General features: G+C 40.3%; 1 protein-coding gene across 8 annotated transcripts in view; it reads left to right on the top strand.

Moving 5' to 3' along the window:
• SLC23A2 (solute carrier family 23 member 2) overlaps positions 1-12991 on the top strand; it is a 146410-nt gene that overhangs the window by 89043 nt on the left and 44376 nt on the right. For all 8 annotated transcript variants that reach the window (XM_075910861.1, XM_075910857.1, XM_075910856.1 and 5 more), the window contains 2 exons: positions 8947-9063; positions 11097-11254. In XM_075910861.1, coding sequence (XP_075766976.1) covers positions 8947-9063; positions 11097-11254 — 275 coding nt within the window. The remainder of the gene's footprint in view (positions 1-8946; positions 9064-11096; positions 11255-12991) is intronic.

The following is a 12991-nucleotide window of genomic DNA, read 5'->3' as shown; positions in this document are numbered from 1 at the left end:
AGAGACCCCCATTAAGGCAGCTAGGCCTAAAATTAAGCTAGTCAGTTTGGCTTTGATTTTGTAGCATTTATCAACATTGCAAGATAACATATATGTAAAGAGCTAATAGGGTAGAACGATGATGCAGACAGGCAGAATATGCAGGCATATAAACGAATATTAGCTCTTCTGGTTCATAGTCAATAAGAGTCTTGTGTATCAATCTTCATGGGCAGAAACAAGTGTTTCAGTTGAGTTAAGCCTTATCTAAACAAAGAAGGTTGCCGCAGTTTAACATTGATATTAAACCAATTTAAGTTAAAACAGTGGAAACCTGTGTGGACACACTTAATTTTGCTTAGCTTTAATACATTCCTAATCAACTTGGTTTATGCCCAGATCACAGTGGCCATATAGCCTTTTGTTCCACTTGAACAAAGGGTGGGTCTACTTACACTGACATTAAGAAATGTAACTATAATAACTGATTTACACATTTGCTTTTGTCAAACTAGCAACTGTCTCCCATGGAGAAACACTGAAGTGCTGGTGATTGCTGTAGTTTTTCATTGTAGACATAATTTAAAAAGCACTTAATATACCATATTTAATTTAAGCAGGTGCAACTTTCTCAATGTGAAAAAACCATTGGTTAACTCAGCTGAGAACCCCGTGTGCCCACATAAGCATAGTTTAATACCTTTAAGATTGTCAGCACAGACCTAACACAGCCAGCTCAAATACCGTTAAAGGTGATAAACAGTACCTATGTGGAATTTAAATTAAATTAATCTGATTAGAGTGAAAGGCACATCTTTTTTGCTCTGAAATATCTGCTGACTCACAAAAAATGGCTCTCAGATCAGGAAGGGCTGATGCCTTAAAAGTAGTTTAGTGTCACTTACCTGCATCTGTTCTGGGTTGTCAGTGTGTGTTGAGAATTGGGGTTTTCATTTGTTGTGTGAGGCTGCTTTTAGATTTTTTTGAAGGGTTGTGACGGGGCAAGCGCCACATTCGCGCTCCCCCGCACTGAGGCGGGAACCGGGGGGGGGGCGAGGCGGGGGCCGTCCTCGCCGCGCCCAGGGCCGGAGTTCGGGACAGAGAGTGGCCGGCTGGGGGAGTGGGCGACCGGGGGAGGTCCGGCGGAGAAAGACCCGGGAGGCCGAGCAGGGGGAAAAGAGACCGGCGACCGCAGGGACGCTCCGGCGCGGCCGGATGACGTCATGGGGAGCGTCGTGGAGGACGTTCCAGAGGGCGGGGCCGTGGACGTCAGGGGCAGACCCACCTTACGGCTCCGGCGGGGGATTCAAAAGGGCGAAAGCCCCAGCCCGGAAAAGAGGAAGAGCGGGGAGGCGGACAGTCCCACAGGAGGGCAAGAGGTCCCAGGGGAATCCAGAGGCGGAAATTCGCGGCAGGGACAGAGACCGAGGGTAAGCCTAGTCCCCAGTTGGGGAAACCCCCGAGACTGAGCCGGGAAGAAGCGACCCAAGGCGGGGCTGCGTACCCCGCGAGTGGAGGGTTTGGGGGAAACTCGTCCCCCTCCACTATCCAGGGACTACCGTCCCTGTCTTAGGGCCCTGGGTCGGGGCTCGGAGTGTGGGAGGGCCCGAGCCCCCTTCCCGGCCCCCTCAGGCCGTCGGAGCGTGGGCCGACAGCACATACGGTTGGGACCGCGAGCAGGCGGTCGAGCACGAAACTCAGGGAGGACACCCGAACTAGGGGTGGCCGCCCGAGACTTGGGAACACTCGGTGACAAGGGTGAAGATATTTTTTTAATTTTCAGGTGTTCTCATACCATGTCAAATACATTGCATATGCTTGTTTGTATCCTGCATGAAACCTTTCAAAAAGTGGCAGATAAGAAATGATAAATACTCATCAGTCTGTTTTCCAAGTATTTGTTTCTTCCACTGTCAAAAGCAGCACCATACCTTATACAGTGCAATTTTTGGGGGGAGTTAATGGTTACATTGAAGTCATGTGGCTGGGTAGGTTCGGCTAAGTGCCACTTGTATTGCAAAAATAATGTAGAATTGGGCTCAAGTTAGAGGGGTTTTTTAAACAATTTTTAAAAACTTGACAAAGTAACCATGACTAGATACAGCATACTGTTGGTTCAAGAAAGTTGTAGGGTTGTTTTATTGTTTTTTTTCCTCCAACGTCATCTTCAGAGTTGTTCTGCTGGGCAGGTACTTTTTATTTCAGCACCTTTCTGGATGAGGCCCATGAATTGTGAAGTCAGCTCTGAAGAGACAGTTGTGTGACATTTGATGCACTACTTTCGTCAGTCTTTGTGTACATTTTACTTGTCATCTGTATTGCAGATTTTTTGTAATCTGACAGCTTCATCATCTGATTTTCCTTTTGAGAAATATATATTTCTAATATGGGATTCAATAGATCTTTACTTTATTGGCTTGTGAGAGGGGGAAAGCCTTCAATCAGTGCAGAAAGTTGCTGGCATTATTACAGTAATAGCATAATGGATTCTATGGAGGCAAACGAGTAATATCCCTCTTACACAAAAAGGACTACCCAAAATTAGTTATAGGTTGTCATTTCTCATCTCTTGAAACAGATTCATTTTTATGGGACATATTTTTAAAGCACAAAGGAGAATTAGGAACCCAAATCCCTGTGGCTTTCACTGAGAGTTGGATGTCCAACTGCCTTTTGTGCCATTGAAAACCTCTCCTTAAACCTGTCTGCAGTGCTATTGGAAAGAATTAAGAATTTCTTAACCCTGGGGAGTGAAGTGGAGAAGGGCATTAATCTGTTCCATCAGCCTTATTCATGCTGATAGCTAGAACTATAAATGTCAGTAGTCATTATGGGATTACTCTTCATTCATGTTGTATTCCTCTTGTTGAACAAAAGGGTTTCTATATTGAAACAAGCTCTTGACTTACACAAATGTTGTGAAAGTAAAGAAATCTCTGACTATATTTCCCCTAGTACTGCCACATAAGTGACATCTTTATGAGGAATGCTAATCTGGAAAGGACTGGATAATTTCTTTGAGAAAAATCTTGTGTGGGTCTTGCCATTAGACCTCTGACTATCAAACTGGGAGTAGATGACAGGGGATTGATCACTTGGTAGCTGCTATGTTCAGATGATTTCTTCTGAATCAGCTGGTACTGGCCACTCTGAGAAGATAGGCTATTGGTCCCCTTGGCCTATTGGTTTGATCCTATGTGATTGTTTTTGTGTTATGTTCTTATAACCTTCCCTTTTACAGTGTAGGTTCTGTAGCCTGAAACGTGCCAAGTGAAACTGAGGTCATTATTGGTCATGTGATCAAATGACCAGAACTTTTAAAAATGACTGTCTGTTAATATCAGACCTGAATGTAGCGTCAGTGATAATCATATTAGGTTTTTATACAGCTCTTCAGAATCCATTTCTGCTATTCGTCTTTAAATTCTAGACTAAAAATAGGCAATGTTAAAACAGGCAGCACAGTCTTATTAATTCATTGTCAGTGTGTTTGCTTTGAAATCATTGATCTAATACTAAAATCACATACCTTATAGAAAGGTGTTTGTTAAACCATAGGCACATAATTGATATTTTGGGAAGAGCTTTAAAGAAAAGGGGATTCTTTTCTTTATTAACACTTAATTAGTTCTTTGAAAATCTAAACGATTTTTAGCCATAACTTTGATAGACTAATAATGTGCTGGATTCATTTTGGATTACACTTTGATTTAACAAGAACATTAGATAAATATCTGGAACGTAGTCCCAATATATTGAATTGTCTAGATGCAGAAAAACTTTTATCCCAGAGTCCAGCTGGGAACACTAAGCTTACTCAGAGAGGCACAAATCATGATTATTTCTCTGTTTCTAATGCCATCTTCATTATATAATAATTTTAACTGGCAAAACTCCAGTTTTCGTTATAGTAATGCAAAGATTAACTTTGGCAGTTGGTGAGTTGTTCATTTTATCTTAAGCCTTTATCGCACCATGGGGATTGTGTCTCATCAAGGCAAAAGCTTCTATGTGGTAGAGAGCACAATGTGATAAAGAAACTTCAATATGCAAAATGTATTATGGTAAAATCGCTCTAATATATTCACCTTCGGATAAAAGCATGTCTTTGCTGACTAATTTTTTGCCTAAATTATATTTTATTTTATTCTTTACTGATGTCTTGTTAACTCCTTAACTCCCCTGCCCCCATCCAGTTCTCAAACAGTCTAGAGATAAATATAACTCAGATTATTACACTGAAAGAAAGCATCCAATCATTATTTCAACATGCTAAAGTCTACCATGTCCATTGCTTCTCCCTTATCCACAGGGCTTGATATCCTATCAAAGAAAGCTATCAGATTGGTTTGACATGATTTGTTCTTTACAAGTCCATCCTGGCTGTTGCCTATCACCTTATTATCTTCCAGATGTTTGCAGATGTTTTACTTAATTACTTGCTCCATTATCTTCCCTGGGTTGTTCTTCTTTCCCTTTTTATAGGTGAGCACTATGTTTGTCATTTTCCAGTTTTTGTGAATCTCTCCTGACTTCCATGTCTTTTCAAAGATGGTAACTCAGATACCTCCTCTATAAGCTCCTTGAGTATTCTAGGATGCATTTCAGCAGGCCCATGTGACTTGAAGATATCTAACTTTTCTAAGTAATTTTTTACTTGTTCTTTTTTTATTTTAACTTTTAAATCTACCCCATTTCCACTAACATTCACTATGTTAGGCATCCCGTCACAATCAAACTTCATATTGAAAACTGAAACAAAGAAATCATTAAACACCTCTGCCATTTCCAAGTTTCCTGTTGTTGTTTATTCCTCTTTACTGAGCAATGGGCCTACCCTATCATTAGTCTTCCTCTTGCTTCTAATACATTTATAGAATGTCTTCTTGTTACCATTTATGTCTCTAGCTAGATTGAGCTCATTTTGTGCCTTTGCCTTTCTAATCTTGTTCCTGCATACTTGCATTGTTTGCTTATATTCATCCTTTGTAATTTGACCTAGTTTCCATTTTTTATATAACTCCTTTTTTATTTTTAGATAATGCAAGATCTCCTGGTTAAGCGAAAGTGGTCTCTTACCATACTTTCTATCTTTCCCACACAGTGGAATAGTTTGTTTTTGGGCCCTTAATAATGTCCCTTTGAAAAACTGCCAACTCTGTTCAGTTGTTTTTCCTCTTGTTCTTGCGTCTCATGGGACTTTACCTACCAGCACTCTTGAGTTGAGTAAAATCTGCCTTCCTGAAATCTATTGTCTCTGTTTTGCTGTTCTCCCTTCTACCTACCGTTCCTTAGAACAATGAACTCTATGATTTCATGATTACTTTCACCCAAACTGCCTTCCACTTTCAAATTTTCAACGAGTTCCTCGACTGGGAATACACGACTGGGAGCACATTGGGGTTATCTTGCAAGTAGTAACAGAGGCTGATGAAAGTCAGAGTATGAGTGAGTGTTGCTGACATAGTGCTAGGCTATTTTTTCAGACTTTTAATTTCTTTTGTTGTGCATGGGTGGGTTGTAATTTTATATTTGAGCTGGGGGTGGCTTGCTAGGACAGTGGGACAATAAATAATGTTTGTCTCCTACTTTCTGGAAAATTTCCCACCACCACTATGTAGAACTGGTGCAGTTTCCTCAGTTTGGTGAAGAACAGTGGGGATGTTTTAGTGTAGTATGGTGCTAGTGTAGCCGTGGGAGGTTATTAGAAGCTCCTCAGCATAGCTGCAGACCAAGAGAGAAGGTAAAAGGGCAGGAACTAATGAAGGCATACCTGTGTAGTTCTTCAAGGAGGTGTCCTCACAGGTCTCTGGCTTCGTTGAAGATTATAACCAGAAGGCTGCTTGTGTGTGTGCTCAGTGATGTGTGCCATTTCGACTTGTGCACTTAGTCTCCACAGCAGACCCCAAGAGATCCCCCAAAGACCATAAACCAGATAAGGATCGAAGATGCCAGGCCAGGTTTATTGTAGAGCAAAGTACAGTAATAGTTGTCAATAGACTCTACTGAACCACTAAGCATATGTACTTGCCACAATGGAATGACTCAATCAGTGGGAGGTCCCACTGCTCCTGAGATCATTCAAAGGCTGTCCCCTCGAAACACCATCTTATATACAGGTACAAGAAGTCCCACCTCATTGCTGATGTATCAGGTTGCCACCCTCTGACATTGTCAGGTTACTACCCTCTGATGCTACTTAGATACCACCCATCACCCTGTACCTTGTGGTTTGATTAGATCATCTCTATCCATCATTCTGTCATTTTAGACCCTTTCTTGAACCTGAGTCTGTATCTGTGAGGAGTGGATACCAAGGTCTTCTTTTAATGAGCTAGTGACCAGTACCAATTATTGTTCTGCAGTCAGTACCTAGCACCAATTAGTGTTTTGCGCACTCAGCCCTGTTCATGCCAAGTTCTGAGAGCTGGGGCCTGCCTCTTGCTCACACCGAAGCTCTGCTCTGTTAGCCATGTTTTGCCCATTGTTAACTAGGCCTCAGGCCTCAATCCAGGCCTCTGCTACATGGGCTTATGTTTTAGGCCCTCATCTTACTACAACCGGTTCTCCTAAATTATGATCTGGACTTTGCATGAAATCTGGTAGCAATGTTGAGACATTTTTGAACATGTGTGAAGGCAAAACATGTCACGTCAGCACACTATGGGTCAAAGTCAGGCCACTCAGTCTTTGGAAAGACTTAACCCTGGAAAGTCACCCATGACACAAAGTATGTTGAGGTGTTAAGTTGGATAGTGGAGCAAGTGATAATTTTGCCTTCAGGAGTGTGGGGCAATAGTCTGTTGTGTTTAATTTGTGCTTCTAGATGGATGGCTTCACCAAAACAACTCTTGACATTGTTCACAAGGAAACACTTTGCCTCTGCTAGTGTTAGACTTAGTTATTTTTTTACAGGGTAACAATATTTCCTTCTTGCCCCTTTTTAGCCAGTGTTGATGACTTGCCCCCCCCCCCCCCAAAATTAATTAAAATACTAAGTCCCTATTATAAATAAAATCCTCAGCAAATACATATGTACATATGTATGAGGGGAAATGTATGCAAAACACTCTCCTAAGAAGTTGAACAGAACTTCATTGCAGCAAGACTGAAATCATCATCAGAAATTTCTCTAAAGTATCGTTAACCCCTCAGGAGAGGGTTCTTCTTTTCAGACAGACTGCCACAATCTTGATTTATTCTAAACCCTCTTTAGACTGGGCAGATTGTCTAAGATGTGTAATCTAATTAAAAGAAAAAATCCCCATGTCATGCAGATGTGCTTTCGGGTCTTCCCACATTGTGTAAATCATCTGCATCTCCTGCTTTTTTTTTTATTCTGGGTACATCTTTCTTTTCCCCATGATGCTCTTTCACGCAGCCTCATTTTCACTGACACAAAACAAGAAATCAAACTTGCTGTAGTTATCGTCCTGTATGAGCCTGAGTGGAGTCTCAGGACTCAGTGTCTACCATGAGTGGCTTAGGTGAAGTCAGTGCTATGTACCTCCTTGCCTAATTTACTTCTCATGGAACTAAATTGCTTTTTCTTCACTCCGTTTTCAGTTGTCTGTTGATAAAAGCACATACCCTTAGTGCTGCTGGTGGTCTGACAGATGGAAACGACATTGAACAGTTTCCCCTCCAGCATCATTTAGGAGCTTTTATTCTCCTATAAAACACTAAATTTAACATTTGGGTAGGCTTTTAGGATATGAACTGTACTCCACACAGAAAAACGTCAGTGTCTTCATTCTTCCCCAGTAACTTATCTCAGTATGGATGTGCAGCCCAAGCAGTTGTATTTGTCTTGCTAATAAAATCAGTGCTGTGTGAAAAGGAAATGTCACGGGTCAGTTGATTTCCATGACACTTGGTATGATAAACTAAATTAGGATCCTGTAAGAATGCTACTTGGATTTATTCAGAGAAAGAGAAGGAAAAAGTTATCAGCTTTGCTGTAAGGGTTCTTTATGTGAGTTTGTTCAGTATGGATGAAGCCAGAACGGTAGTTGTATAAGTTATCTCTTAGGGTTTAAAATGATAAAATCAAATCCTCTTTCCTGCTCACATGTTCTTGGCACTGAAAGACATGCTGTTCTTTAAATTGCCTAGTTTTGAATATGAAGCCATTAAAATTGTATTTAAATTATTTCGCTGTAGAAAATAAGATGATAATTCTGAAATTATCGCATACCATCTAGGGAGGCTGGTAGGTATAACCATACATGTAGCTGTGTGTTCAATCATCTGGATGCTTTCTCCTAATTAGGATGTATTCACGTGTATAGGCCAAATTCAGATCTGATTTACACTTGCATAAATCTCACAGTAACTCAGTTGTATGTATAAAGTTGCTTTGGATTTACCTGAAGTAGCTATATTAACATTCTTCCTACATTCACCAGTGTGTCGCAACAACCCCACAGGTGTGATTGCTAAAAATGATTGAACATAACTAAAATAAGAATCTTAGAATTAACTCATAATAGTTCTGAATGTTTGTTTTTTGCCCTCAATCTAGATATCTTATGCAAGGATAGCCATTTTATTTTTGAAATATCGATTGTTGAATGTTCTGCTACTCCTTTTTTTTTTCTCTTTCTTTCTCTCTCTCTTTCTCTTTCACCACCCAGCTGTGATAATACTTGTTTGTTTTGGCATAATCTGCTGCCAAAGTGGTTATATCACAAATGGAGGATTATGTTTTGTTTGTATAAATAGGCAGGGGACGGGTTATGAAAGAGAGTGGTTTCATACGTGCTCAGTAGTTAGAGTTGTGGACAGAGGTTGATGATCTCAAAGGTGAAAAGGTTTTTAAGATTTGTTGTGCACTGATGTGGCTTTGGAATAATAGGACCCCGTCCTCTCCAAGAGAGCCTTCAAAGTTGTCTAACATTCCAAATTCAGTTATTCTTCTGTAGTAATAATAAACAGCTCTTAGCTTGTCCTCTTTTAATTTAATAGAGTTCTCTGGCAGAGACACTGGACAGCAGTGGAAGTTTAGATGCACAGAGAGCTGACATGATTTACACAATTGAAGATGTTCCTCCCTGGTATCTCTGCATATTCTTGGGTTTACAGGTACATTTCAAAACATTTATTTCTGAAGTTGTTTATAGAGTACATAGTGCATTCTACAATGTTAGTAACTTGCCTTCTGTTTTGAGTCCATTTGATTATTTATTTAAGTGGATTGAGGGGGCTGGCAACAGAGAGGTACGTATGCTGAGAGTGAGGCAGAACTGATGTAAAATACTACTGGGGAGTCTTAAAACAGCTGGACGTTTATAAAAGTCCTTCCTAATTGTTGCTATGCTCCCCCCTCCTACTTTTCATATCTCTATTAATTTTCTTCTCCAGCTTTCCCAGATTTTTGCAAAAAAAAAACCAAAAAAACAAAAACCCTGTCATGTCAAGATAGCCTTCCTGCAAAATGTCTTTTCCTTTCCCCACCACCTCTCAAAACTTGACATACCGTTGCTTGCTAAGCTGTTACATTTCAGGAATTACTGCAGACTTGCTTCACAAATAGCCATTTGGGCTGCTGCCTAACGTGTTCCTTAATTTAACTAAAAACTAAAATTCAGTAACAGCTTAATTAATTCATGTGAGAATAATATAGTGGGATGGAGATGAAAGAGATGTTCTGTTAACGTTCAGATCTTTCTTGGAAATACTGCTTTTAGTAGAGTTAGTTCTTGGAATGACTAGCACCAAGATGGCAGCATCCGCTGGCTGGAAAACTGATCAGTTGTGGGATGGGGAGGGAACACTACTCTCTTCCTGAGTGCCCTGTATGCTTTTCAGGAATTTGTTTGTACTTTTTAGTTAGAGAGTTAGACTCTGTCTAGGAGTGCTTCACTGGTATATAATACTGGCAAAGTGCTCTTAGTGAGGGCACAACTACACTGGCTAGGCTGTTTGTACCAGTGTAATAAAACCTTCCCCTGCAAATGAAACAAGCTAGAGTAGTAAAGGCACAGTTTTGCTAGCATGGCTCTGTCTACACTACAGAGTTCTGCCAGAACAGCTTTGTTGGTCAGGATTCACTTTGCATCTCTGACAAACTTAGCAATGTTGGCAGATGTCTGTAGTGTAGAACATAGCAGAACTTAATGGACAGCCAAAACAGCTGGATTTTAGTTGCTGTTTTGCTGTGAATGTGGACAAGTCCTTTCATCTCTCCTCTGTCTGGGATGGTTTAGAAACACCACAACCATGGCAAGGAGGTTAGTCTAGATCAGTGTGTGTTAAACTTTTTAAGACTGAGGAACACCAAACAATATTTTTTTTTATGGGGAACACCAAGGATTTTTTGTTGAGGAAGAAAAAGGGCCAGGGGGAAAGTTATTGGGGGGGGGGAGGTCTCCTGCCCCTTTAAGGGCAGCCATTTTGAATTCTGTTGTTCTCTGCAGCACACCTCCGACTGCCTTTCAGCACACCAATGTGCCGCGGAACACAGTTTAAGAAACACTGGTCTGGATGACTGAAGCAGTCCCTTCTAACTTTGATTTTGTGTATTTCAAAATGGAGGGAGAGAGGGACCTATTTTTCTGCTTTTGTAAATTGGAAGCTGTTTCAGTCTGGTTGCCTAGAGACCCCCTCATCAAAAATAAGAACAGAAACCATTTAGCTATGTCAATACCCAGAGTTATGATCGGTAAGTAGTCAAGTATCAGAGGGGGGATAGCCATGTTAGTCTGAATCTGCAAAAGTGATGAGGAGTCCTTTGGCACCTTATAGACTAACTGAAGTGTAGGAGCATAAGCTTTCGTGGGCAAAGACCCACTTCATCAAATGCTTCTGACGAAGTGAGTCTTTGCCCATGAAAGCTTACGCTCCAATAAATCTGTTAGTCTATAAGGTGCCATAGGACTCCTCGTCGCAATCTGTAAGTAGAAGTTCTTAGTAGCGGGCTAAAAGTAGCTAAACATGGGAAGTAAAAGACACTAGGAATTAAAAATTTGGAGCCAGAATGCAGAAAACAGTGAAAGAGTTGTTGGCTAATTTGAAGCAATAAATACACTATTTTTCTTTTGCTCTGTTGATCTGAGATTTTTCGTATGTGTGATTATCAGTGTTAACAAGCTGTTAATTCTTCTCTATGTTCATAGCACTACTTGACATGTTTTAGTGGAACTATAGCAGTACCCTTTTTGCTAGCGGATGCCATGTGTGTTGGATTTGACCAGTGGGCTACCAGCCAACTGATTGGGACCATTTTCTTCTGTGTGGGAATCACTACTTTGTTACAAACAACTTTTGGATGCAGGTGAGATCAAGATTCATACCTTATTTTTCGTTGTTGAGATACTGATGGTGGAGTATGCATCTCTTTAAATTTACAGGACACAGCCTGTGATTCAAGAAGTATGTAGGGTATTTCTGGAGGGTGAATATGAAATAAAAAATAATGGTTAAAACTGCAGATTGCTCAGGAATAGAGTTGTCTGATCCTAATTTTGGAAGGCTTCATAGAAAAATGGACATGAAGTAAGACAGCCAGGCTATGTCTACAATTAAAATAGCAGAGTGGCATAGCTGCAGCTCGCCACTGCAGCGCTTCAGTGTACACATATCATACTCACTCTTGACAGCGACTGGAGGGACTCTCTAGTTGCTGTAGCGAATCCACCTCCCTGAGAGGTCATAACGACTAATTCTGTCAGTCTAGTCTATCAATGTAACACTGTTGTAGACTTGCTGGCTTCACTATGCCAGAGATGTGGATTTTCTACACCTCTGAGCAATGTATCTGAGTTGATCTAATTTTCTAATGTAGACCAGTCCTGCATTGTAGATAATTGGAAAGCTGTTTCAAATGAAGACCCAAACAAAAAAATAGTAGTAGCAAGGAATGAATGAACATGGGGGGCAGAGGGAAATTATTTAGTCCACTTTAAAAGGAGCCTGCTTTTAAAGTAGCCAGTTCCTTTACAAAAGTTGACATTTAAGTGTATGGACACAGTAACAGCTGCTGCTGCTTCTGTCATACTGTGCTGTGACAGTTTCACCAAGATGATTGTTAAAGCATGTTGAAATAGTAGGGTTTCTGGACTCATACAGCTCTGATGCTGAAGGATGCAGGTGTGTTTCTGTGAAAGAAGGTGAACTGTGTATTTACTCATGCTTATAGCTGAGGATAAAATGCTGATATAGAAGAGTCGCCCTTTGCTTTGTCGTAACCCTTGCACTTTTCAATCCTGTTTACATAACTGAGGTAGCTAGCACAATAGACATTAAGAAAAAGGAAGGGCAGCTTCTTATCCCTAACCTGACTGTTTCTGCCAATATTACAACCTTTGCGTATGTATCTTTCTAAATTCCCTCTGTGGGAATGAGTGAGGAATAATGGTCTTATTTCTTAACTGTGCAGAGTTGCAAGTACCTCTATCACAAATTGTCAAGGAACATGAGCATTAAACTAGCTTGCTTGGAGTTCCCGGGGGATATCTTTTACTCCGCTATTGCTGAAAGTCTTACTTTTTAATAAGATGACATATCTGAAACTGGTCTCAATATTACCAGATTTTTTAAATAATATACATAATTGCCAAATCATAGAGTGACTTCTATGTGCTAGTAACAGTGAATTTAGATAAAATCTCACTGTAGTATCCACTGATTTTTTATTTTAAGTATTTTCTTACCCCTTGTTCACCCGTTATTTGTCAGTCAAGGGATGGATAAAAGCCACAAAGTTTCTGCATCTTGAATAGAATCAAGAAAGAAAAATAAGACAAGAAGAAAAGTATTTATTATATTAGCATGTCTAAGCATAACTGCTTCTACTGTTCAAGTGTCACTTAATTCATCATAAAAATGATACAAGATGAGATCTTAGACTTGCAATGAAAAATAGACAACATGATTCCAATTAAAAATATTTACCGAAGAAACAGACATTTTGGATAAAAGAGATCATGCAGCAGGGAAAAGAGGGCAAACCTGTTAAACATATCATTTAGGACTATTAATACAGGTCAGCCAAAAGGGAAAAGAACAAAAC

This window comes from Pelodiscus sinensis, chromosome 28 (genome assembly GCF_049634645.1).
Source record: "Pelodiscus sinensis isolate JC-2024 chromosome 28, ASM4963464v1, whole genome shotgun sequence".
Classification (NCBI taxonomy): domain Eukaryota; kingdom Metazoa; phylum Chordata; order Testudines; family Trionychidae; genus Pelodiscus; species Pelodiscus sinensis.
Note: the sequence above shows the minus strand (reverse complement) of the source record. Positions and strands in the feature narration are given on the sequence as shown.